This window comes from Apaloderma vittatum, unplaced genomic scaffold (assembly GCF_000703405.1).
Source record: "Apaloderma vittatum isolate BGI_N311 unplaced genomic scaffold, ASM70340v1 scaffold13122, whole genome shotgun sequence".
NCBI lineage: Eukaryota > Metazoa > Chordata > Aves > Trogoniformes > Trogonidae > Apaloderma > Apaloderma vittatum.
The window spans coordinates 64256-92107 of NW_009702009.1; the positions used below are offsets into that span (position 1 = coordinate 64256).

The window sequence follows — 27852 nt, forward strand, 5'->3', positions numbered from 1 at the left end:
GTTTAAAAGTTGCTTTTTAAGCACAGAAAACATAACAGTTATAATAGAAAATAAGTCTTTATTACTAAATATATTTATATAGTAGTTTCAAATCATAATTCAGTACATCTTGAAATTCTTGTAGCATTCTGTCATTCTTTAAATACTCAGACTTAGCGCTTTTTCCAGGTGAATTTCCGTCTGGCACCCTCTTGACCAGGCTTTTTTCGTTCCTTCACACGTGGGTCACGTGTTAATAGCCCAGCTACAAAACACAGAAAAGCACCCAGTTTGTTTACTGTTATTAGTTAATATTACAGATATACTATGTGTGGGGGATTCAAGGTAGCCAATAACTTCACGTATGGATTGTCACATCTATAAGGGTAAAGGTTCAGTATAATAACATACTGTAAAGAATTTCATCACATCATCTGTCATTTTAACTTTTCTTTAGTAACTGAACTTCCTTCACATTTTGCTTTACAAACCAGTAAAAAAAATCCCACATTGTTTTATATCTATATTGCTTAAGACTTTAGAGCTGCGGCCTCCATAATTTCTGACTGTGCACTCCTATCAGTAAAATATTTTTGAGCATATGCTCCCAATATATGTGTATTTATTCATTTATAAATAACATTGACTACCAAATTGCTGAGATTTTCTTTCTGCACCCCAACGGATCACCTTGCACAACACTAGGGTGCACACTTCTCACTTGGAAGACCACTCTTTAAAAGTACACTCAGTGTTTGATTACATTTTTATATATGTGTGTATATATATAAATATACACATATATAGCATTAAAGATATGCAACTCATTACAGTGTCAGCTTACAGGGGTATTCCTAGCAAGTCATACTTGTCATTACTGAAAAACTATAATAAAAGAGACTTGTTGCAAAGACACTAGCATGAAGACAGCTTTACTTCCACAGATGACAATAGAGTGAAAGAGTCATAGCTGTTGTGCCAGTAATACACGCAGGTATTCTCCCTACTAGTCCAGAAAGAACATAGTTGAAAGCTCAGCGTTCATAACTCCGTATCTGCTGAAATAGTACGGCATCTAATCACTGAGAAGCATTAAATATTGCAATTATCCAAGTAAGTTCTATCTTATCCTCGGTAACCAGACTAAATAAAGCAAGAGAGGAAAGAAGCTCCTTCAGTCAGGCTATACTTGCATGCAGTGTGTTTATGCTCACTACTATCCCTTCAAAGCTAACCTTCTAGTGTTTAAGTTCAAAAATAAAACCTTTTTAAACACGAACAAGACGTGACTAACCAAGCAAAACAAAATACAATCTTACTACCTTACAGCTCGCTAACGGCCAATCAAGATTTGTTAGTAAACATACATTCATGCTTTGTGATTCTGTGTTGAAGTAATATAAACTGCTTAACACACCTAAGAGAGGTCATGAACAGATGTAAAAACGCTCAAGTCATTCAATATATACAAAAGAACACTAGAAAACAAGCGAAAACAATTAATAAATAAATGCAGATCCCTTTCACACAATATAAAAGGTTTCACTGGGATTATTTACGCAAATTTGCACTATCTGATCCTTAATGATCCTTGTATTAATTCTGTTAATTACCGGAAACACTTTCAGAAACACTGAAATCATTTCAGTTCCTACCTTGCCTCATGAATTCCACCTCCTTTTCTGTCACAAAACTCCTTAAGGCTCTGGCAGAGGCTAAACGTATTGCTCCAGCCTGTGCAGATCTTCCTCCACCAGAGACCGTGCAAATCATATCGTGTTTTCCAACTCTGTCAAGAAACTGGAAGGGGAACAACAACTGTTCTCTAAAAATAAAAAATAATCATAATAATAAAAATTAAATATATGCATGTATATAAAGCTCCATGCTATAAAGTTCCATGCTATGTACACTTCTTATCACAGAACACACAATTTTCAGCCAGAGATCCAGAACAGCATTCATATCTAATTTCCTATTGATACCAACTATGTAAACGGCAAATTAGAAGCTAGGAGCATATTCAAACTGACGATGCAAAGCATTTTAAGTTCAGTTTAACAATTACTTTTGTTCTACTGATTATCTATAGATGCCAAGATCTGTCAGCCCTGGCTATTCAAACTGAGCAATCTCTCTCTCTATTCTTGAGCTCAGAAACCACAATATAAAATAAAAATCACATAAAAGTCATAGAAACCTTAGGTCAGTCAGACTGTGCACATCATCCAAGATCTGAAGCTTTACATCAAGTGTCTCACCCTGTTTTCTTCCAACATGTATACTGTATGCCAGAGTAACATGTCAGAATAACATGCGTGCAATTTGCAAATCTCTCAGGGAACATTTAAAGACATGGTTTATTATTTATTTAAAAAATAAACTGCACAACCTTTCTAAGGGGACCAAAATTTGACTGACCCAAACAGTCTGTGCTCTTGGTTTCTGCAACCAAGGGACAGACAAGAAAACAGAGCAAGGCTTATCTATCAGTTCTTATGCTTCTGACTCACGAAAACTAGTAAAACAAGACCAATTTTCATAAAGACATACAGAAACAAGAACATAGCAGCAGCTCTGTGGAACACGCACCAAAATGTAATTGCATGATTTTCAGTGGAACAGTTGAAGTACAGCAGAAATACAGCATTTTATAGTGTTCTCACCTGTCCTGCAGCACTGGGAAGTAATGTAACATGTCTGTTCCATTCACTGTAATTTTTCCAGTCCCATTGTCATAAACTACTGCAGTAGCTTTTGCAGTTTTTCTTGCACCTTAAAGGAATTAGAATCATTCTGTTATGAGGATTCAGTGATCAACAGAACTTCAAGTGCCCAAGAAGTTAAGCAAATCTCAACACCTTCATACGCCACTAGTCATTTCTTTTTGGAGGCTGTGGTAACAAAAAACTGAAAAATTAGGAGAAGGAAACAAATACAAAAAATGAACACTTGCAACATATTTTAATCAATGTCTATTTGAGAGTGTGGAAAGAGCGTGTTAGGAGGAGATAGACGTAACACTCTACCTCCCGTAACTTCAGTAGATCAGGACACTTTCTTGACCTGGAGATGTCACAGTACACTAAAGCGAACAGTTTTTTGAACATTTTTGTCTACCCTAAGTACAATTTCTAGTAATTTATAAATTCTATAAATTTACAAATTCCAGTGATTTCTAAAATCACACAAAGGTACAGAAGTTTAAGAATATTCACATGGAAAAGGTTAACACTTTAATTATACTGATATAAGCAATGCCTATGCATCACTTAGCATATAGTTTCCTCAGAAATGACTACTTAACAGTTCTCTCTAAGCGCATTAGCTTCAAGTTAAACCACAACAAACTCTGTGCTAAAGCCTAAGACTAATCTTTTGTAGCACAAAGGAAGTAATTATTCCGATAGAATAATTTTGAAACAAACATTTTTCTTAATTTAGGGGGCGATGGGACACAAAAGAGATTGCTCTTGAACTTAATCTGACGGCTTTTCTTAAATAACATGGGTTGCATGTTGATCAAAGTTCAGTAACTACTCTTCTGAAGGCATTACTGCAAACAAGTGTGGATTAAATCCCTGTTTGGTGCTCTCACATCTCCTTGTCCCATCATCTTAAAGCCAACTCAGCTAGAACAGAGCTCTCTAGCCATTTGGTCCCTCAAATTCTCCACAACCTTGTTTTGTGATTGTCATCTGCTCCCTGCTGGGCTGCTTAAGGACACAAGTCATCTACCAGTCCTCTTCAACGTACAGCATAAAGTCTGTCTGTGTGTGTGTGTGCATATGTTGTTCAGAACATCACCAGACTTCCCTAACCATGTTGCAACTACATTATTTTTTCTCAACAACGATGGTTCATACCATTCCAGTATGTGTCCCTCCACTGAAAATGTAAGCAGCCTGTGTTTAGAAGATACAGAAACCTTAACATCCCCTCTGTCACAGTAACAATGACTAATTCTTGTTTCTGTCCCATAATGCTAGCTGTGGTTCATCCACTTCTTCAGAAGATTCAGGGAACTCTCTCTTTTCATTTTGCTAGGCTGTCTGTAAACACCCAAATGCCTTGCTATTTATTCTTCACACTACAAAATCCTCCTTTGCCGGATTGCCTATAAAAGTCATGATAAAGGTTACTTGGTGGGTTAAGCATGCCACTTTTATACTATGCAACGATACTGTTACATCCAAGGAATTCTCCGATTGTGTCTGCGCTTCCCCCGTTCCCTACCCTTTACGTTCAACAGTCAGCAATGAAAGTCCTACAAGAGGTAGCACAACAGGGCCCTCTCTACAGAGGTACTACTCTATAGAAATACAGATAAAAATTAGTAGTTGATAGACTCCGTGACAAAAGCTTTCACTTTGTTATGAGGCCGTGTCATAACTTAGTATGCTATAACGTAATTAAAAATTACACACGCAATAGATATATAAAGCGTATTAAATGAAATAGTGACACATTCAGCAGTGTTGTACATACCACAGAGAAAGCAGCGTGAAGAGGAAAAAATTCTACATCATTACCAACCAACTCGAAATCATTACCTTCACCGGTGCTGAAGGCTACTCCTTGCTCGTTATACTGCAAGGGCTCAATAACTACTGTTTGTAATTGTGCAGGAACTTCTTTGGAAAACTTCTGCACATACTTCTCCTCGATGTCAGCACATGGCAACGTCACCAATTTTTCTAAGAGTTGAATAAATCTTGAATACTGTAGACAACAAGACTTCATTAAAGGACGCAAACGTAATGGCATTTGCTAGAACTTTCTATTTTTAATATAATAGATCTTTTCTACTTCATTTTTTATTGATGATTTCTGACAAGATGACACTTTTGCACCTACATGCTGATTTAAGAACAATGTGCAGATGCATCATTTTCTATGTGTCTAAAGATACCTGGTTCTTTCTTCAGGCAACAAGAAAACTTTAATTCAAAGCATAACCAACCCCTTTGTAATACAGGATCATTAGATCAGAATTAAGTTCATCTCACTTTTTAAAAGAAAACATTAGGGGGGGTGTCTTCATTCTTTTATTACTGTTTTATTAAAATGGCAAAAGGAAACAATTTCCACTTCATTTTCTGTAAGTCAGTATGTTCATTGACTTGGAAATAATTTCATTTCACTATACTGAACCTCTTAAATGATTATATTTCATAATATATACAGGAAATACCTATCTATCTATCTTTGGCTGTTCAAGCTGAGTTACTTTAATGTTTATGATTTCCTTTAAAACTGAACAATCAAGCTATTTAAAAATTCAAGAGATACTTGACTTAAAGGGCAACCTCTTGAAATAAATTATCCTTTGCTACTGTGTGGCTCTCCTTTCCCCTTACAGCCCCCTCCAAAGTTCTTCAACACGTGACTAAAGAGTAAACACCACTGCATTAACCCATTTGTGCTAAAAACTGGGATGTTCTGTGATGAAGTGTTACTGGGAGTAGCACTAGACAGCTGGTCACTGGATATAAAGATACACTATCATCTAAACCAGACTTTTCATACGGACATTATAACCTTATTTTTGAAGTTTTCTTCACTTGCAAGCTATTATTAAAAGTATTTTTTCTTCTCTCTGTTACTAGAGTCTTCTGCACAAAATTAATACTTTTCTTGTAACCTAGCAATAGCCTCTGCAACTCTGACATCACTTAGATACTTTTAACAATATGACAGATACGTGGTAAAGCCTCTGAAGAGCAGAAATGTAAAAACTCAAAAATTTAAAAATTATAGAGGCTATAGATGAAGAACATTTCCAACAGTTTTCACTTGCAAAGTGTGAATAAAAAAAAAGTATCAATAGCTCTGATTTTGTTTAATAATGCAAACCTCACAGAAAAATCTTTTGCAATGGTCTAAGAATCTGAGCAGGTAAGACTGGTAGGACCATCTCATATCAAGACATTTCAAATACATTTAAAGACTCTTCCTATAGGCTGAGACTTGGAGGTTTTACATACAAGAGGCCAGTATGTAAAAAGCTTTTGGGCTGGATTTTTTTTCAGTTTACTGCAACCTACTTTTACAGATGTACAGTGTACAAAAAACAGGCAGTAAAGAAGACCAAATTCTTTGGTTGTACAACTAGATCAGTTCCTGACACTCGAGAGGAAAAACAGCCACTTCAAATGCAGGAGCTACTGAAAAAGCTGAAGTCATAACTGTTGCTGCTGTGAGCAAGGTAGAGGAATAGCGAATTTACAACAGCAATTTCTAACTTATTCTTACGGACCACAATCTTCCCAAGACCTTTTCACATCACCCATAGACAAGGAAGCCATCACATGTTGCTGTTCTGGATGATGAGTGAGCAAAGGGCATGTCTGCTGTTGCGATGCTATTTTTGCAGTGACCCTGTCCACAGAACAGAAAAGACTGAAGAACACTGTTTCCGGCTGAGAACATACTTGGGATGCTGACACAAATACTCTTATGTTCTCTGGTACTACTACATTCAAGCTTAAACTTCCAAAAGAATACTGAAGTGGGCCACATCCACCGAACCTGCCGTTAACAAGACTTAATACTACTTAGGGGACTGTAGGAAAGAATTCTGAGAAAAAAGAAGTATGACTATCAGGATGACTAGTCTTATTCCCACAGATACATGTAAAGAAGGACTCAAAATCTAGACAATGATAGAGTTTACAGGTACTGGGCAAACCCCCAAACTCTCCTCTTTCCCACCCTATTCATATCAAGGAGAATATAACAAGAGAGATCTGTGTCGGACCACAGATCTCCGTACCTTTGTACCTTTTTTTCTGATGTTTGATTCTACAGCCAATCACCAAGAAGGACTCCTTATTTCTTACCAGCCCTCTCTGTGATTTTTCTACCATTATCATGTCCTTCTTAAGATTAAGTAATCTGAAACTCAGATTACATCATTACACAAATCTGTTGTTTCCCATTTTGAACATTTACCCCTTCTCTGCAATAAACAACAGAGGTTCTAGCCCTGTCCGTTTTTCATCTGTAACAAGAACATATGACTAGTTTATTTCCATTATAAAGTGTTACTATACTCCACCCCTAACTGCATAATTAGATGACAATGAACAAGTGCTTTAGGCCTTACAACATTACCAGGAGAAAAACTAAACTCTGATAGTAACAATGGTTAATAGTTCTGTACTCTGCTAGATTAAAAAAGGTGAACCAAGTCACTTTTCAAGACAACATGAATGCGACACTGCTGTGAACATACAGACTTTTTGAGAAGGAAGAAAATTCTTTTGAAGAGCACCTGCTTCTACATAGTACCTTTTCAGTATCCAAAAGTGCATGCACAGTCTGTATTTTTAAGACGCAAGCCTCCTTAAGATTAGAAAGATTAATTACTTACATCATCATCTGACAGTTTTTCTAACAACATTTCTTCCAATTCAGTCTTAGTCAGCCATCTGCTGCCAACCTGGTTTCTGTTTAAAATATCATATATTCTTCCTTTAATTAACCATGCAATTAGATTACATCACAAAGAACCACACATACAGTCAGTCTTCATACAGAAACATATTCTCTATTATAAATTAATACAGATCCCATTCCTATAGTAAACATGAGAAGGCCTGCATTGATTTAAGAGATGGTAGCCTCACATACTGAATTAGCTATGTGAAAATTATGAGTATCAGCTATACATTATTCACATTATGAAAGTTCAAGATAGAGCTAGAGTAATACTGTAACAGTAAGTGAACTTCCCCACTTAGGACTTAGTTTTAAAAGTCTGCTGCTAAGAAAAATTTGGTTTACATGCAGCAAAGAACAAAATCAAAGGCCGAATGTTAAAATTCAGTTCTAAAGTAACAGAATTTTACCTCTGGTCTTTACTGTCCTGATGAATACAAAAAACTCTACTAGCAGTAAGCACCATGAAAGTACCAATGCAGCAATAACACGCTGGACTCTACCTACTGTGTAAACTTGACCTGCTCAGCACAGAAACTCCACTGGTGATGGCAAAAGCAGAAAATTTCTAGGAAAGCAGCCTCATATGGAGATGCTAACACAAGGAAAAATAATGTTTGAAATGCATCTCTCTGAAATATGTATAACATTAAGTGACCATCTAAACAGGTTGCCACCATAAATATACATGCCAGTATTATCAGTTAAATTTAAGGCAAAGCTTAACTAGTTCTTACCTCTTCAGTTTTTTTTTGAAACTATCTTAATGAATGTTTTCAGCACCATTGAGGAAGCTGTGATTCAGAGAAGCACTCCTTCTGAAGGTGATTTTAAGTAGTACTTCTTCTTAAGTACGTATTTTAACGCTTTTCTGAGTCAATAAACGTTTCTCATGCCCTGAGAAACAATGGTAGCTTTAACAGTAATTTGAAGAAGCTTCCCATACTGACATACTCAAGTATATACTTACATTTACATATTGCTACTTCCAATAGATTCAATTAAATTTTTGCTTTAAAGTAGTTCAAGGTTCTAACCCTACAATTAATATTACAGAATGCATCCATAACAGATTATTTTCTGGAAGAAAAAAAACAAAACCAAACAAAACAATCCACAAACAGCCACAACAACAAAAAAACCCCAACCCATAAACAGTCCTTCTCACCCACCCTCTACCTACACTTCAGAGATAAATTATCCAGGCTAATCTCAGAGGAAGTTCCATATCCAGGGTAGAAAATAAGTCTTAAAAAATCTTTCAAATTCACTGTGCTTTTACAAAACTAACAGGGAAAAATCTTTTAACTCTTGAGTAGCTTCAGGTCGTTTTTCACATCAGTAAATCCACTGGCTAAGCTCTGTAAGGAGTCAGGCTATTTTTCAGCTGCATATATCAAGAAACTAAATTCATCTGGTCTCTTGTCTGCTCAGAAGCTAACATGAATCTATGATAAAACATTCTGTGGGTCATAGGACACTATATAATGAAGAAATATAAACTTCGGTTAATTAAGAAACTGAGATAATCTCAGCAAATTAATTCTTTCTCTTACTAAAATAAATAGCAAATGGCTGAAATTAAGAAATGACAAATCAACGCGATATGCAACTGGAACAGTATATAAATCTGGCTAGAAAATATACTGCACAATTATAGATAAAAACAACTTGGAGCAATGAAAAAGTAACTATGCCAAAAAGCAGAAAAGGTCAAAATCAGAACTTCCTAGCTGTATCCACTTCAAGACTTGCTTCGTTTAATATTAGAATATATAATAAAATCCTTACAAGAAATTTCAAAATAAGCAATCAAGAATATAGCCTATGAAAATGGAATAGTTCTTAAAGCAAATACCCATCTCAAAGACAATGCACTAAGGAACTAACAGCTGTAGCATCTCCCCTAACTTCTTGTGGCTGACTTCTGCCTTTTCTGTCCAGTGGCTTAACTATCTGAAGAGCTTGCTGTGCACACCAGAAAAGTTAAAGAAGAAAAAGAACTCAATTCAGTTACTAATAATGGTGATATTTTACACAAATCCAACAAAATAAACTTTTCTAAAATCACTATAGATTTTGACAATTTAGCTGTTCAAAGCCATTAAAAGATAAATAGTGAAATTAAGTATTTTTATGCTTTTCAAGTCAAATATTGCTAAGTAAAAATATTCAAGAACTGTAATTAATGAAAGATGATTAAAGAGTTCAGCTTTAGGCCTCAGGATTTTTCCAACAGATAAGCAACTTATTTGGTCTTTTAAAAGGCCTTGTTTGTTTATGAAGAGTTTTCCTCCTTTTCCAAAAGCCTTTAATAAAGAAATAATTAGAAAACTTCATATACAGAAACATAGAATTCTAGATATTCTCTACTTATTTTCAAATCACACTTCAGAGTGTTTATATAGAAGACAATACTGAAAAGTACAAGAAGACAATAAAGAGCAGGAGGAGTACATGATATGTAGTAAAGGTAAGACTTCGCAATCTGAAATTACTATATGAAAATTAGACAAGGAATAGGGAAAAAGTCTGAAAAATGTGTTAGTGGAATAAAGGGCATGAACGGTAGAGAACTAAAAGAACAACTTATTGAAGCATTTTAAGAAAACTGCTATCAATATCCATTCTAACTAGAAGCTTACTTTTTTTCCTTCTGAGGAGGAAGGTCTTGAGCTCTCAGCTGGTCTTGGTATTTTTGAACATTCAGCAATTTTTCATATGTTTCCTAAAATGTATATGGATGAAGTATTTAAATGCATTTTTCCATTTAGTTCTTAAATTCTGTTATTTAAAACACATGTTGATATGGTTTTACTCTCCAAACACTTAAAATGCAGAGACAAAAAAAGCCAAGCAGAGCTCTGTCTATTAAAAATCCCACCAAAATCATAGTAAGTTAAATCTAAACCAACAAACATTTAGAGTTTAAATATTTTCATATGTAGCTCAAAGTAATTTATTTTTAATTTTGCTATTTTTCACCAACAGTGTTTGCTGCCTTCTTACATATGCTAAATAAATTCTCAACTGTATAGAAAGGCAAGTACATTTCTGTAATGGATCTAACTCCAAAACATACTGCAAAATAACTTCACCAGTGCACCCACATTTCAATGTGACTCTCAAAATACTGTAGACTGTAAAGAATTTTCATTTAGTTAGATTTTTGTACATTTAGAGTGTCAGCTTTATTGGTGGTTTGTACCAGTCAGAACCCCCTCTAAGCTATAGGGACAAAAAAAAGTCCTGTGTTTTACCATAACCAGGATTTCTGTTCTTTCAAACATTACTGATATATTTACACTGAATTTTCAGTATTCTCAAAAGTGTTAGGCTATGCTATTATTTTCAAACAATGCTGTGACAGTGATGTACCACTTCAGAAAAACAAAAGGAGAAAATACTCCAAAAAGTCACACTGAAAATGTTGCAGAAGAAACATGGTTTTAATAAATAATTTTCAGAGGTTTTTTCAGTCCAGAAAGTTTCAGGGAGTATTTGGTTCTAAAATATAACATTAATATGCTGAGTTACAAAAGTGATTCAAGTCACAAGTTAAACAGGAGGATTTTGAGAAATAATTATGAACTATATTGAAATAACACAGGACTGTTGCACTATGACAGGGGACTTATTTGCCAAATAATTTACTTCCATTAACTAATGGAAATAGAAAGCTTATAATCACTTTCAAATATCTTATTAATATAATGAGTTTTACCAAATACTAGGGAGAAACTATAGTATAAGAATTAGTGGGGACAAGGAACAACAGTTATTTAGGGTTTTTACCTTTGCATTACTTACAAAAAATGGTAAAAGAAGACGAGACAGCACTGTACTGTCAGAACTTAACCGATGAAATACTAGTTCTTAACATAATACTGGAATTTGCAACAGGATGCAATGAAATTTTTGCATCAGTTTACACTTAAAACAATACAAAAAACTTTCTTAGTTATGCTCAAGCTGATTTATCTACTAATATAAAAAAACACCCCCACATACACTAAAAATATTTGTACTTAAAGTGTACGAACTCGGAACAGATTGTTATCTGAGCTGCACTCAAAGCATTTGAATAGAGAAAATTCACTGAAGTCTTTGATGCAGGTCACTGGTAACATTTTTAACAGCACAGTGACACACAAGTATTTTTTAATAACTCCAAAGTACAAAAGTCTAATGTATAGAATTGTCCACTTCTCTTTGAGACAGCAGAAGCCCTTTATTTTTATAGAGATAACATCAGACAGGACCTAGGAAAATTCTTCAACTTAAAAAAAAAGTCCATCTATCTTCAAACACCGGAAACATCACATGAAAGAGCACAACATACGGAAAATAATATTTTTCAAATATTTCCAAACCTCACAAATATATCTGTAGCTCTTTAAGACAGCAAGATACAGTAGCACTACTTTGGGCAAGATTCATGTCACATCACTCTAATAATCTTAGTGGCTCCATTCAGAGCTGACTATTAGGCTGCAAAAGTATTGACTATACATTAGAAGCACAGATATAGTTTGGGTTAGGGGGCACGAAGTGTGTCCGACACCAAGCAATTTTCAGGCATCTCTAGTTAGACATGAAAAACAATCAGTATGGAAGCTTGTGCTCTGGACTGTCAAGGAAGGGAAGAGAAGGGGAAGGAGGGTTGTGGCTCCTGCTCAGCTATTTGGGGAGAGCTCAGTTGGAGCAGGCTTAGAGATTCCTGTGCACTTCACCAACTTCTGAAGAAGTCAAACTAAGCATGAAGATAACATTTTGGTGTTAGATGGTCAGAAGAGGTACTGGGTTACGAGGTCTTATAAATGTATAACGGGGTTTCTCACTTTAGTGCTACCCTCTCAGCTTTACTTCTTGCCTTCCTAAGGCACAGAGCGTCACCTTCCAACCTTCCAGCCTGTCTCCTCAGAAATACCCATCTTCACCACACTCTGGCACAGACATTTATGTATAGGAATGGTCAGTTAAAAAAAAAAAAAGAAACAGGAGCTCAACGAACACACAACTATATCACAGCTCTTTAAAAAAGATCAGAGAGAGAGAATCACAGTTACCACCCTAGGACAGACTGACTATAGTCAGAACCGCTTCTAAACAGCCACTGAAGTATTTTCAGGTAACATGCCAAAAGTTAAAGGAAGACTTTTTTTGTCATCGTATTCGAAAACTACAGATAGGCAAATAAAGTGAGATGTGGGTTGCCACCCACTAGTTTTTAGCCTCAGAAATTCATTGTTACAACAGTAAAGAAGTGATACATCAGCTGGAAAAATAAGATTTTCCTGAAGACCCTCCTTAGGTATTCTGAAACAACACCAACACTCCACAGCCTGTTTAAGCTCTAAGAACGTGCATTTCTAAGAATTAAAATTATCTCTTTAAAGTGTTCTAGTTAAATTACAGTAATTATGTCCATTCATACAAAGGACCCTTTACACAGGAGATGAAGTCAAATGACATTAAAAAGTAGTACTTTAAAACATTTCCCAGTGTAAGAGAATGGCTAAATATAATTTCCTGCACCTTTCTGGCAATGAGAGTGGACTCGCATCTCTTATGAAACAAAATTTTGGTCTGAAATATTAGAAAAAATAATTAATGCATGTATCTAATATATGCATAGAGATTAAGTCAACAGGCTGAAAGAACCAGTCACGTGTGAAGTAAAGTTTGTGGATGAGCCTTTGCAAAATCAGAATCACATGCAATGCCCAATAATTTATCTGACAAATCTTCACTCCTTAACGGCTGAAGAAAGCTTCTGAAGACACACTTGCTTTTTCAAAGCTGGCAGGTGAAGATTTTACTAATCACTTCAGGATTCAATAGTCCAATTCATGAATGTACACATCTGTGTGTCTTGTAAACTCAGCTATTACACAATCAAAATAGCTGATTTTACAAGATTGGCTATGTACTGAAACGCTTTCATCTCTAATGGAGAGATCAAATTTCAGATCTCTACAAGGATGTTCTCTTTTAAAATAAAAAAAAAAAATAAATCTTATTTTACCCTGCATAAAAAATTCTGGGAAGGAATTAGCAAATGAAACCTTAGGAGGCGAGATTTTTCTGGGAAAAAAAAATGATTTTAACATTTCAGTTAACACATGCTGTAGAGCTCACATTTTACATCACAGTTTGTAATTTTCTTTGATTCTTATGTGGACTTGACTTCAGCATATACTTTGGGGATTTTTAGGTGGGGGTTTTGTAGATCAGAGATTATGCTCTAACAACCTCTGATATTTCTAAAAAAGTACAAGAATCACAATTATATAAAATTACTATTTTGCTAGACAGAAAGGTATGAGGAGATAATTTCACCTTGTCTCGCACATTAAAAAAATCTGACTCTACTCTGAAAAACTTTAGGTTACGTGAGGATCAAATATACTATCAAGCATTTCTGAAATGGTGTTTCATGCACTAAACACTCTTTGTGTATCAGAAGAAAAATAAATTGTCTTTTTCCCCATAGCTAAACTATATTCAACAGGCAGAACAAAGACAACAATGGAGTATAAAGCAAATACCCCTTATGAAAGTTCATTTCATATTCAAGTCATAACAACATATACATTTACAGTTAGAATGCATGCAAATATACAGTTTCTTTTTAGTAAGATGATAATATTATTTATTAACACTAACTAAGCAAGTAATGCTGTGACCAGTCATTGCTGGATATTACTAGCAATTAATAAAATTCAAGTTTCACATGAGTCTATGCAGTAATTAATAGCATACAAGTTTAAGCTAAATATTATGTTTATCCCTTTTATTGAACTTAATGTAGCAATTTAAAGGACATCCTCAAATGGGATAGATTACTTACACTAAATTGTATTAACATACAGCCCTTTTTTTATCCTAGAGAAATTAATTAGCTTTGAGACTCAAAAAATACATTTTCTTAAATACATATTAGTCTAATAAGAGGTTAAAACAATGTCGGGAATTTCATGCAGATTTCAGCTTTCATTTAGCTGACTGAAAAAAACCAACCCTGTTAAACCTCACTTAACCGGATTTAGGTTTACGGAAGCCTATTTAATAAAAATATTCAGAAACAGATGAACACTCAAGTATTCTACACTAATGAAAAATGCATCTGTCAAACCGCTTTGTTTGAAGGTGGTTGCTACACTGTTAGAAACAAGACGCACACTATTCTTTCAGATATTTCCACGGCAAGCTTGCATACTCTTTCTAACTGCTAGGAAGCGCTAAAAATAAACTCAGTACTCCTTGTAAAATTTGTAATTTCTTCATTATGATGGAACGCAACAAAACATCTTGCCCTTGGGTTGCTCTGTTTCAGCCAAAACAAATGCAAATGGCTTGTCAGATGACAGCTGTTTGATAAGGCTCTTCTACAAGACCTGCATGCTTTACTTTTTTCCGTGAAACTTGGGATGAAAGGCAGAAGGCAGGAAGAGAATTAATGTAGCATACAGTCTAAAGGCAATGCTACAACCGTGATTAAGTAGAAAAGTTAAAAGGCACAGATTTTCCACAGCCTCGCTGCGTGCAACCCATCCGTGTAACAAGTTGACAGGCCTAGCGCGTCAGCTCCATCATCCTCTCCGACAGCTAAAACGCAGCATTGCATCCCTTTTCAGAGAAAATTTGCGTCTGCACCATGAAGCGTTGTACATTATTTCTTAGCACTGCAGGGGGCTCAAGTCCATATGGAACCTTCACAAATATTACCACAGATCAAACCAGCGGCGTTTCGAGGCAGATTTGACATACCTATTTAAATGAACAGCAGGGGTCCTCGGGCTGCCTCAGGCTGTGCAGGAGAAAACCTCTGTGGAAAGCCTATGCTGCAGCTCCATTACTCAGCAAAGACACACTCTACATTTATCATTCATTTCATTTCTGCCAGGGCAAGAAGCTCATTTGCCCAAGGTCAACAACAAAAAAAAAAAGAAGAAAAAAAAAGAAAAAAAAAAAAAAAAGAGGGGAGGTTGTTCCTTATTCTCCCAAAGAAATAAATGTACCTGACAAGTGGGGATTTTGTCCTTTGGGTACGTAGAACGCAAATAAATATCAGATAATTCTAATAAAAACACTACACTTGGTAAAGCTGTGCACTGAATTTGATAACATAAAATGTATTTTCTTGACAATGGACTAACCACAGAACTAACTTTTAAGACTATCTAATGAGGAAACAAAGTCTGATGTGATTGCCCACGTCCATGTATTTCCACACACATTATTAATGGTTTTGCCTTCTGTAAATATGGGGAAGATACAAGCACATCTTTTTATAAACTCTTCTAAAGAGGTCGATAATGCTTGTGTCATTGATGGTCAGAGATGTGAAACGTCTGTTCACAATCCATGCTAAGACCCAGGGCCGAGTGATGTTCTGTTAGATACAGCTTTTTTTCATAAAGGTAAACAGATGCAGATCCTTTACTCCTGGAACCATATTAATCAGAAAAAGCCTTAAGTTTGCATGAATGGAACAATCTTAGAAAAATCAATTAAGCAGTTTAAATGCAAATTTTCTTCACACTAAATGTCAGCACAAATAACATCTCCTATAGCTTTGCCCTTCAAGGAGGAAAAAAAACAAACTATTTTTTATTCTACAATGAATCTTCCCAGAACTAGCCATTTTTGTTGTATATGCATTCTCCACCACTAACCTTATGTTACTAACCAGAGATACAGCCTATAAGAAAGGATTCAGACTATTCAAACCCAGCCCACAGCCAAAATTGTAAAATAAACCAAAAATTAAAGCAAGAACTACTGTGTGGTCTGTTCTCCTAAACGAAACATAAAAATGCTCCTAATAATGGATATTGTGACATAAAAAATATACATTGCATTTAGCTTCAGTGGTGATATTATGGCCTACTGGGAAAATGTGTGTGAACTCAGGAGGTCCTGATAAACATCTCTAGAATAACATGTACTTGACTGAGAGCTAACATTATTTATTACAGATTACACCATACTTACATGCATTAATGAATAATATGACTGTTTGCCAGTATAAAAGAGAAAGTTAAATGGTCGGCCATCTTCTCCCCACTGGATTTCTAATGAAAAGCAAGATTAGACAAGAAAGCAATATACACTTAGTATAAAAAAAAAAAAAAATACATCCCCCCTCAAAGACATTTTACAGGTGTTCAATCTGTCTGGAAATCTAATGATTTACACTACTGTGTTAAAAACCAAGTATTTAATATAACATTTCTAAATACTGTTTAACACAAAGGAAACCCTTGTGTACATCCTAACCTTTCAAAGACTGTATAGTTGGTATTACAGATAGAAGTATCCATTTTAGAATAGGAAGAAATATAAATTAAGAGACTACCAAAATCTACATAATGATCGTGAAAAGATGAAAGATTAATAGACTTGGAAAAAGTGCTTTAAATCCAGAACAAAATTTTTTATTAGTATAATATGTCTAAATAAAACTAAGTATTTGTACAATTGCCTTTTGCAGGTAACAAAACTGCATTCAGAACTTGGGCGATTTTAGGACTTGTTCACTTTGATATGTTTGGAATATTTAAATACAAAGATCTATGCTATAGTTCACATAATTAGTTTAGCAAAAAAACATATTCCATATAATTCAGCACATTCATTTTATTAATTTAAAAACCCTGTTGTTTACAGACAAATAAATTTCAACTTCAGGGAACAAAAAAATAAAAAACCAAACTTAAGTATAACATGACAAATATATTTTCCAAATAAATTCCCCCCAAAAAACCCTGAGAGTATTTTTAAAATTGAACTGTACAGAAACTCCCAGCCACTTTAACCAGTGAAGTTCAAATGAAGCTAGCTACAAATCTAGTCTTGGAAAGAGAAGACTTCGGGGAGACCTAATAGCTGCCTTCCAATACCTGAAGGGAACCTACAGGAAGGCTGGGGAGGGACTTTTTACAAGAGCGTCCACTGACAGGACAAGGGGAAATGGGTTTAAGTTGAATAGATTTAGATTAGATCTTAAGAAGAAATTCTTCAGTACGAGGGTGACAAGACTTTGGAATGAATCGCCCAGAGATGTTGTAGATGCCCCCTCCCTGAAGGTGTTCAAGGCCAAGTTGGATGGAGCCTTGAGTAGCCTGATCTAGTAGAGAGGCGTCCCTGCCCATGACAGGGAGGTTGGACTAGATGATCTCTAAGGTCCCTTCCAGCCTAGGCCATTCTATGATTCTATGATCTAGAGGCAAAGATAAGACTCCAAGAACTTGTCTGATAAGCACGACATGCATTGCATTGGAACATTAAAGACATAAACTAGCAGAATTTGTATGTAAAGATGCAAAATGTACTAGAAAAGAATGATTACAGGGGGCTTTTACACACACATACTACTAGTGAAATATGTGAATTTCCACATATGCAGCTGTGAAAGCATATTTTGTTGGAATTACTGTTCTGGGAACATTCTGAAGTATAAATTTATGGTTTTGTACTTCAAAGTTATCAAAGATACATAGTCAAGACAAAGCTACCTTAAAAGAGACGCTTATTGAAAGTGTTCTTTTTAGGTGTAAATACAAAAATACACATTTATATTAACTAATCAGTCCTTAGACTCCTCAGGACAGAGCTAGAATTTCAAAGAATTCTTTAGTCCTGAAAGCACATAGCACAGTACCTTAGTTCCGGCATAAACCAGTCCTTTTAAAACTGGATTATTACTTTTCTCCTACCTTTTCGCTTTCTGCTTTTTATTTCACCATACTGTGACATCAGACAATAATGCATGATAGCATTTGAAAGCTGAAACTTCAGGTAATTTAGGCAGGTTTCTAAAAGACACACACCACCCCAAAACCACCAAGAATCAACTCATTGCAGGAAGAGGGAAAGGATGGGAAGTTGTAACATTCCATTGATACTCAGCAATGTCCACTGGGACTTGACGGCTCAGTGAATGTAGAATTTCACACCCGTGCTACTAGCTCACACTGAACAGGAGACAAAGTAGACAAGAGGTTTTGCCATCTCTTTTAAATATTCTATCTAAAATTAATCTAGCAATTTCAGTGAAGTACTCAGTGACCGAACTGTCAACTGGGACTTCATACAGTGTTTCAGGAAAAGGACTAAAACCAGCATGGACTTAAGTAAAGAATTACAATGTCCGGGTCAAAACCGAGGCATGACTGGAAGACTTTCAACTCCCCCTATTCTCTCAACTGGCAATTTCAAAGCTGCAATTTCTCAGCTTTTAGAGAAATGAAGTTACGAGGAAAACTTCTGGTTTAAAATAGTATTAATGAGTATTTTATGGTTGTGATAGACAGCACTGACAAAAAGCTACTAAATTCAACAAAAGATTTTCCTGTGACTTCAACAGATTCTGCACGTCATCCTACCTATTGTTTATTTTTAAATAATGAAAAACAAATTTATCTATATTCAGTTAATAAGATGTCTGAAAAAAAAAAATCAGCATTCCAGAATTCAGCAGCACTTTTTATCCTACTAACTAGAATATCAGATCAGGCTTTTACTGCTTATGCCTTAGCAGCTATTAGGAATATGGGGAAAAAAAGCAAATCTGTAAAACGAAGGAGTTCTACATTTGCAAAAAAATCTAATACTTACAAGTAAAAAAAAAAGAAGAAATCTATAAACACTTACTTCTCTGCTCTGGAAAAATTTTAGTAGGATGCTGCAAATAAACAAACAAATATCAGCAAAAGGGAAAAGTTAAAATATCATGCTACAGTTATTCAGAAATGCAATAAAAAACTCCTACCTTCATCATGGGCCTAGCTTGTGGGTCAAATAAGCCAGAAGGAAAGAGATAGGCAATAGCTCTCTGAAAACAAAAAGAGAGATCTTACATGTGATTTTTTCCACAAATGCATCATCAAAGCATTTCTGAGTTGCTTTCCTGTAGAGAAAAATAGCTTTTATAGAGTAGGCAACCAAATCAGTAAAGAAAGCGTGACACGTATGTGCTGTGCTGGAAAGCAGATCATTTCCTCAGGAATCCTCAGAAAAAGTAAAAGTTCATTCTGAAGGCTGTACTCTGTCAGAATAAGTGAACTTTCTTCTGAAAAGTTTACTTTTTATGGTATGCAATTATCATAACTTACCAGAACTACTCAAATGCAATGACCACCTTTATATACAATGACTTCACATAAAGTTATGTAACTTCTAGAGGAAATCACAATATTTGATTTATCTTTCCGAAAATACTATTGCTTGTTAACAGTGCCTACTGACAGACTAAGCACAGAAATTTTATTTAAAGCAACTGGACAGAGCAAAGTTTTACACACTTGGAATCCTAGTTTCTACAGATGGAGTTTCCTCAAGTCTAAATGCAATGTTTGTTGTGGCAGTAGAAGATACTTTACATAACCTAAATAAGCATTTCATTGATCACTGCATTTGGAAACAACTGTGAATCACTACAATCTTTGCTGAACTTGAACTAATCGCCCAGGGAAGAAGGACTTTTAAATGCCATCTTTCTTCTCAGATACCTGAGGATTTGGTAAAATAATTTAGAAAAACGTATCACATTCATTACACGCTCATTGTTTACCACTGTTTTCACTACATACAGGGTGTACCATTTGCTTTTGCTTAACCAATATCTACCACTATTCATGTGATTTATACATGTAGTATTATTTACGGCCAATGAATAAAGTAGGTGTACCAATATTCCAAATCATTCTGGCAAAATGTAAGGCAAAGCACCTTACAAGGTTAAGTCCAATGACAGGCATTTCTGTTCAACATGATCTTAGTCTCTCTCTTCAACGTAAGGAACACATAACTTAATAAAACAAAACCATGCATTTACATGTTGTTTATTTCTGGGGTTTTTTAAAAAACAAAAGAGAAAAAACTTGCCATCAGAAAACCCACCAAATATAGAGGTCTGCCAAGTGTAGCCAACTTCAGCCAACAGAGTTTAAGACAGAATCTTGTACAGTAACAGGGACTAACTGAATAAACCACTCTGGTAGTGGTCTCGTTTATGTTTCCATTAGATAGTACAGAGAAGCAAAATTACAATAAAATCAGAGTTTAAAATCTTCTCTTAAGAAGAACAGCTCTTTGTTGGTTAGGCTACCTTAGGGCTATTACTTGCAGATAATTTTTTCCACAGACATAGAGTCGTTTGTCAGTGCTTCAACCAATTTAATATGCATGGAGTGTAAAAAGACCTAACCTATTACTTCCATTAATCCCCTACTGGCATTCTGAACACAAATTTTGAGAATTCTGAAGCAAACAAAAGGCTTAACTTGATTTTATGAAATGGTAATTTTGTTTCTCTTAGTGACTCCTGTATTCCCATTTGTTAGTCAATGGGCATTTTATGCATACACACAGTAGGCGAACACCTATTTATGAACAAATGGGGATTAATTATGATGACAATAGAAATCTGCTGTGAGCCAAATGATGTTAAACAAACACCTTATATTATATATTAAAAGAATTTATTACGGGATACTGAGACTGGCTGTGTGTGTACTTAAAACATAGTCTTTATAAAAGCATTTCCAGAATCTCAGGCAAAAACAGTTACTGTAACTGTGACACCTTAATAAATGCCAAATATAACATTTATAATGAAAACAGTGGCTGCCATCTTGAGACCACCTACTTCCAGAAAGATTATTTTACATTGCTTGAGTGGATAGTCATGTCTTTCAGACTAAAGCATAAACAAACCCTGCATTAAAAAAGCCTAACATCTGCTTTCAGCTCTCCACACAACAAATAATCAGAGAATAACAGTTCACTTTATAAGTTCTCTTTTTTGTTGCTAAAAAATGGAAAGAAATCATGTCTTCTTGCCTCTTCTCTTTTCATGGAAATGTAATCAAGGATGGGGTATTTGTCTCTACAATTCATTAGGAACTATCCCGGGATGCAACACACTCTAGCTTTACTCAGAAGTTTCTTCATGTTAAATAGCTGTGTCCTCAGATTGTACTTTTAGCAACTACATAGCAAGTCAGTCTGCCTCTTGGAAAATTAATTTATAGAAGCTGGCTTTGTTTACGAAATTGTTTGTTTTGTAGAAAAGGAGCACTTCCGAAAACCTGCAATTCTCAACACCCATGTGTACTAGCAATAAAATAAGATAGTGGATCAACCTTAGCAATGACATCAGAGTTAGTCTCTCCAAACTGCAACTGGAACACATGAACAACCACAAAATGTTTTCTTGAAATCTTTGAAAATGTCTTCAGATTTGAAACACAGCCTTCCTTTCAGGAATCTCCATGTCTCAACTCAAAATTTTGCAGATAATTAACCACACATCCTGCATTTTCCTGAACATATAAAAGAGTAAATGAACATCCCTCTTAAAACTTTATAATCAAGGTTTAAATGCTAGCAGCAAAGTTCCCAAGAAACCTTCAGATTTAACTGCAGTCTCCCATTCCAGGAGTGCCTTTCAGCTTAAGGGTCATAGCCCATATCACTCTTCTAGTGCTTAATCTGACTTGAACTCTAAACTTGACTTTAATGTTGTGCTGAATCTGATCAAGAACTGCTTCCTTCAGGCCATCGTTTCAGCTATACAAGAGTCATTCACCCCACTCTAGCCTCCAGAGTTTCTGGGCTGTTATTACACAATTCTATTTGTTAAAACATACTGTTGCCATTATCTTTGGAAATAAACTACAACTTTTTGAAAAAGAAACATCCATAATTATTTTCAGCAGAAACACAATTAGAAATTCTGGTATCCAGTAACACAATGGTATTTCCAAAAATAATTACGTAAACTACTGGGGAAAGGTGAAAAGCAGGTGAAAGCCTGCTTCTGCTATGAGTTAAAAAAACCAAATTTAGCCAATTCCTTTTGGAATTTGAAGGTGTTTGGTTTTACACTCTACTGTTGATCCACGCAGGAAAAAAAAAACAAAAAAGTAGTCACACCTTTAGAAATAGCAGATCATAATGAATACGCGTTTTAAGATGATGGCTTATTTACATCAGGCATTTCTTAAACTTCATTGGTAAACTTAACATTTCTGTAACAAACTAAAAGGAATTCTGTTATATCATCACTTGTCAAGGGACCAGATGATTCAATATATTGCCCACAGGACCACAATGTCTTTCACTTGCAGCTTTAAGTTTGAATTCAGGCCAGTCGGAATAATAAGAACAAGCTTCCATCCCTCAAAAAAAACACCACCAAAACATTGTATCTGGCAGTCCTTCAAACATGCAAATCAAGCTATTAAATAATCTGTCCAACACTGTATGTGGCATGTTGTGCAAATTCAGTGTACCTGCCACACCCTCACCTTTCCTCTTAAATGTGCATGTTGCACAGGCTGACTTCTGATTCTCCTTCTCCTCCTGCCCGTCTACAAGGCACAAAGTTTTGTTTGCTCACCCACCGTAAGCAGGAGAGTTCTCTCTAGGAGAGTAGTAGGGAGGGCAAATTCATCTCGCCCAAGTGACTTCCCACACCTTTGCTGAATCTACAGCACAAACACAAAACATTCCACCGATTTTCATTGCCCAAATGATGTGCAAATATAGTTATCTAAGGGCCAGTCAGTGAGGAAAGGTATTTTGTAGAAAACAAGGGGAAAAAAAACCCCAAATAAAATAAAAATCCTCCATTCTGGTGCTCCCTTGCAGCAGCACTCTTTCTAGCACAGGGCTCAAGAATCCAGTTCATTCCTTTATAAATATACACAAAACTTTAATCACACCAAAACACTGAGGTTAGAAGTGACACTTCATGCCATAACGTTTTAATGAAATGCCTGACAGCTGTTTCAGCTTCTTCCACTACTCAACTTGATCACACGAAGCCACTTCCCTTCTTAAACCTTGCCTCTTGAATCACATTATTCAGCCACTGTATTTAAGCATTTCTCAGGCTGAGATGTTTGCTGGAACAGCTGTTTTTTCCTTCTAACCACACCAGCAGTTTTCTTTAAAATTTAGTTTTCCGCATCCAGAATATCTTGGTTAGAACCACAAAGGTACAAAAATGGGACATGAAATTTTAACTCTGAAACGGTTTTTTTCTATTAAAAAAAAAGAGAAAAGCGAGAAAAGGCAAGAAAACACTAACAAAACAAGAAAATAATAATTAACAGACCTAAATTTACCTTGAAAATCAAAATCCTCATCTAACAACTATCGAAATTTATTGAAATCACCTCAATGACTTGTCACTGTTTATCTAAAGCTGAATTCTAGCTTGAAGAGAAAGAAATTTCAAGTTCACAGTGATGTATCATTTTAACCTCATCACTTGAAAAAATAAAAAACAAAACCCAAGACACTAGCATTATATGAAAAAACCCCTTCCTTTAATATTACATTTCTATACTAACTGTTATCAAAACAAAAATCACTGTCTTGTCGAGAGTTTGCAGAGAAAAAAGCCAAAAAACCTGTTGAAAAAAGCAGCCATTACTTCTGTCTTCATTTTAACTTTTCCAAAACATGTAACAGTATTAAAAAGAGTAAAATAAAAAATACAGCAGTCAGACGGGCTCTGCTGCCGAAGAAGATACAGATGCAGAGTTTGGTTCCTCTGGAAAGAAAGCATCCAAAAGAAGAATTCTAGCTTAACTATTTAAAAAAAAATATAAAATCCAATATTTCTTGTAAGGACAATGTTGGTCAACACACTTCTCTTGCACACAACAGGAAGTTCAGATATGAGTTTTGATCTGAATACTATTTCTGACATTTAACATATGCCAAAACTCACTCATTTGTAAGACTTTGCGTTGCTAAAATTTGAATTTTATATAGAAATCAGATGTGCTGAGCCATTTCTTAAAGCCACTGAATATAACCTATTTTTCATTAAATGTATCTTAATTCACTGAAAGAAACTATACCCTACAAGGAATGAAGTTGTTTCCACATTTAACATTTTCATAGTCAATAGCCTGACTGGTACTTTTGCAACTATATACATGCTAGTGAAGATAAATGTATATTTTAGATTCAAATTATTCCATCTGCTAGACAACAATCTATTAGGTCATAAGGCAGACAATAAGAGAAAATCAACATAGTTTTACTAACTCTTAGGAAAAATTGCTCACATCTGGGAGAGCATTTACTGACTGCATAAAAATGAGTAATAAAAATACTGACATATAAATAGGTCATGAAGATTAAGATGTGTTTCTTGTATTAATCTTAACTTAGATTTCTGGGTTTTAAAAGTAGAATATCACAGAAATGACAGCGGAAAATGAAGGTGGGCTGTTTACTACAACCATAAGTTAAAGTTAAATCACAAAATAAAAGGATTACAGACTCAACCGGGGAAAAGCACTAGGTCAGGACTGCAATCTCTATTAATTAGGTATCCCAGCTGGGCAGTGGGTATGCAGCTGTTAACTTGATCAATGACTTACCTAAATGTCATCTCTACTGATTCGCTTATAAATTACCAGCAAGTGAGACTAATGTACAGGTGCTAATTTATTTAAACTGTTCTCTGCAGTTCTACATAGCTTTATAAACTGCATCTGGCACCTAATGTTAGCTGTCAGTTGTACTTAGACATGCCTGTCCTAACGACTCTGTTCATTAGAAATGAGCACAAATTATGAAATATTGTGAAAAATGATACATCAAATGGAATGGGCAAAGCAAATCAATTAGAAAAACTTCATAGCACATTCACACATAGGAGAATAGAACATCCTAGCTTCAGAGTCAGGTCTATAATACCAATTAAAAAGCAATTGGTAGACTTCTGTAGAGTTATATATCAATTTGCTGGACTTTTTTTTTTTCTCCTCCAGAAATACAGTTGTAATGCACAGCTTAACTTTTCATTCCTAAATAAAAGCATCAGTAAGAGGCAATTCTGCTTTTGCAACATCCAGAAGGATTAGCAAGTAAGTCAACTTATTTTCCTGTTTAAAACTTCACAAGGTTTAGCTTTTATTAAACTATACCTAAAACTCCAGTGAAGGACAGAATCCTATGATGCCTACGTTTGAAATACACTGCACAGACCGATTAACAGTAGAAGACAGGGAGGTATATAAGCACTCATCAGAAAGAATTATTACTGTTCGAAATGTAAAGCTTGATAATTCTCCTGCCAGTACTTAAGCAGCTTTTATATTTTTATAACAGAAATTTAATTATGCATAGCAGACACTATTACACACTCTAAGTATTTTCCAACACCTGATGGAATACGAAGAAATCAAAGATACCACAGATACTTAGTATCACCAAACAAAACACTTCTCTTCTGGCTTTACTTCTCTTTTCAGAAATAGAGTCCGCAAAGCAGTCCCATACTTGTTATCTGCACCACATTTGTAAAACCCAATTTCCAGAATGAATCTGCTTTTACTAATGATGGAGTTCAGTTCATCTTGTGCAAACAACCATAGTGCTGCAGATTCATAAAGAGAACACTGCTTAGATATGGTCATTTTCCATTTCTTGTAGTCTTACTGTCTGTAAGCCTTCTCCCCTAGATCCCATCATGGAAGGAAGTGAAACTGTAGATTAATGCATTCTCCTACCATTAACCTTTCAGGAAAACAAACTCTCATCACCATCGTATTGTACTAATATGGGAGATATTCTAGTGGCAGGTCCATGCATGAATACTTTACAAGAAAGTAACTCAAAAAGATAAAGGTCATTAAAGGTAAGAAAAATCATATGAAAAAAAGAAAAAGAAAATTCTGTTCAGAAATAAGAAAGCCAATGTAAAGAAATAGGCTGCTATTACTGCTGACTCAGATGCTTTGAAGAATATTTTAATGTTGACAGGACCTCAGCCCCTCTACACTGAGGCTGGAAGGGTCTCTGCATTCAGACTTGCGTGTAGAAGAGTAAAGTGATATCTATGATTCTGAATTAAATTAGTCGCAGTATCAGTGCATAGCTTTGCACTCATAAAGCTTGATGTCCTAAAGATTTGTGACTTGAAGTCAAGCTCTCCTTATGAATTTTTTGACAGTTGCACAAAAAAAAAAAAAATCAAGTTTCATTTCAGCCTTTTTCTCAGCAGGCCATTAACTGTGTCTCTCTTTTCTACTTTGCCATCTATTTTCAGACAAGTTTGCAGAACTTAGTTTTGAAGCCTGTCAAACATGTTTGAAATCAGCCTGTATCACCACCTACAGACGTAGTTCTTTCTTGGCATAAGTACACCATCGAGACCTCTTACGTGGACACTGCTAACACTGACAGAATTTTGCCACTCAGAGAGGCAACAATCTCCTCGCCCTGAAAAAACTAAACAACACACACCTCTTTTTCAGCACACACTGCATTACTGAATCTACCCTAAGGGCCCTGCTGATACACCGTGCTCTGACAGCTATAGTAATAGTGCTGCTGCCGCGCAGAGAAAGCTTCAGCCATGAGACTTCACGCAGCTTCACCTAAGAGTGAATGTCACCAAATGACATTTCTCCTCCCTGCCTGTGATGTGTGATAAAATATGACAGATATGACAGAGTGAAGACCAGGTGAGACATTAAATAAAAAATAAAAATAAAAAAAATCCATGCAACAAAACATTTTTCTGAGGGAAAGGAAGCATATCTATACATGAGCCTGAATGACACAGAGGAGGTGGAAGCCACCGATCTGTCAGTTGTCAGAGGGAATGGCAATAAAATAGTATGTTTGGAGCTACTGATATGTGCTTAAATTCACATCTATATTAAAATCCCTAAGCTAAACCAGAGTGTTAGTTGTAAAACATCCTATAAAATTTAATTTGCATTACCAGCAACCACAGTAGCACACAAAAAAATCTGACCTAAATACACACAGCAGGTCAAACTGTGGGTAAATGGTTCGAAGTGCTACATAAACCTTTACAGTGCCTCTTATAACTTCAGATCAAGGGGATTATCCATTAGTACTTGTAAAAAGAACCTACTGTGCTTTAGCAAGATATGGTATACAGCTCTACACTGTGACGCTTGACCTCACACGGTAGCAGGGGTAGAATCTCTATTCACAGTCACAGTTGCAATGTTTGCAATGTATAGCAGCATTCTTTCTTATTCTGACAGTTTGATTAAAATTCACAGAGAGCTGAGAGGCTCATGCTGAAATAAAGTGCTTTCAATATCTGAAACTCTACAGTAAATTACTTCTCCAACAGAGCAACTGTACTTACATCAATATCCTCTTGGGTAAAAGTTTCTGGATCTTCTCCCATCATGTTGGCTAAATGTCTCTTTCCTAGGTTGAACTCTTCAATCTGTTTTTTAATAAATTCCTCTGTGTACTTTTCAGGTCCTGAGACTCCTACATGTTTCCTCTGCACTGCCGTAGTAGTATAGATTAGCCTTAATGTCTAACAAAAAAAAAAAAGAAAAAAATGTATTTTATATTTTTAGCACAGTGAGCTCTAAGTAACATGAACAGTGTAAAAAACCA

The 27852-nt window shown here is 35.4% G+C and overlaps 1 protein-coding gene across 2 annotated transcripts; it reads right to left on the reverse strand.

Annotated features, from left to right (window-relative positions):
* Positions 1 to 38: 38 nt before the first annotated feature.
* On the reverse strand, positions 39 to 27767 carry MRPS9 (mitochondrial ribosomal protein S9). Of its 2 annotated transcripts, XM_009879377.1 has the most exons (10): positions 27590 to 27767; positions 19202 to 19264; positions 19084 to 19114; positions 16423 to 16502; positions 10068 to 10150; positions 7355 to 7430; positions 4533 to 4701; positions 2646 to 2754; positions 1635 to 1804; positions 39 to 244 (listed from the first exon to the last, which is right to left on the reverse strand). In XM_009879377.1, exons 1-10 carry the CDS (start codon positions 27632 to 27634, stop codon positions 153 to 155), a joined length of 918 nt encoding a protein of 305 aa, XP_009877679.1. In that variant the 5' UTR covers positions 27635 to 27767; the 3' UTR covers positions 39 to 152. The 2 variants fall into 2 exon arrangements, with proteins under 2 accessions (XP_009877679.1, XP_009877680.1); XM_009879378.1 differs by lacking the exons at positions 16423 to 16502; positions 19084 to 19114.
* Positions 27768 to 27852: the final 85 nt, after the last annotated feature.

Coding starts and splice junctions, on each gene's coding strand:
- MRPS9 (XM_009879377.1), bottom strand. CDS start 27,634: ATGATGGGAGAAGATCCAGAAACTTTTACCCAAGAGGATATTGAT. Junction 10,151..16,422: donor CATATTATTCATTAATGCAT/GTAAGTATGGTG, acceptor TATACATTTTAG/GAAACATATGAAAAATTGCT. Junction 4,702..7,354: donor AAAAACTGTCAGATGATGAT/GTAAGTAATTAA, acceptor TGTTGTCTACAG/TATTCAAGATTTATTCAACT.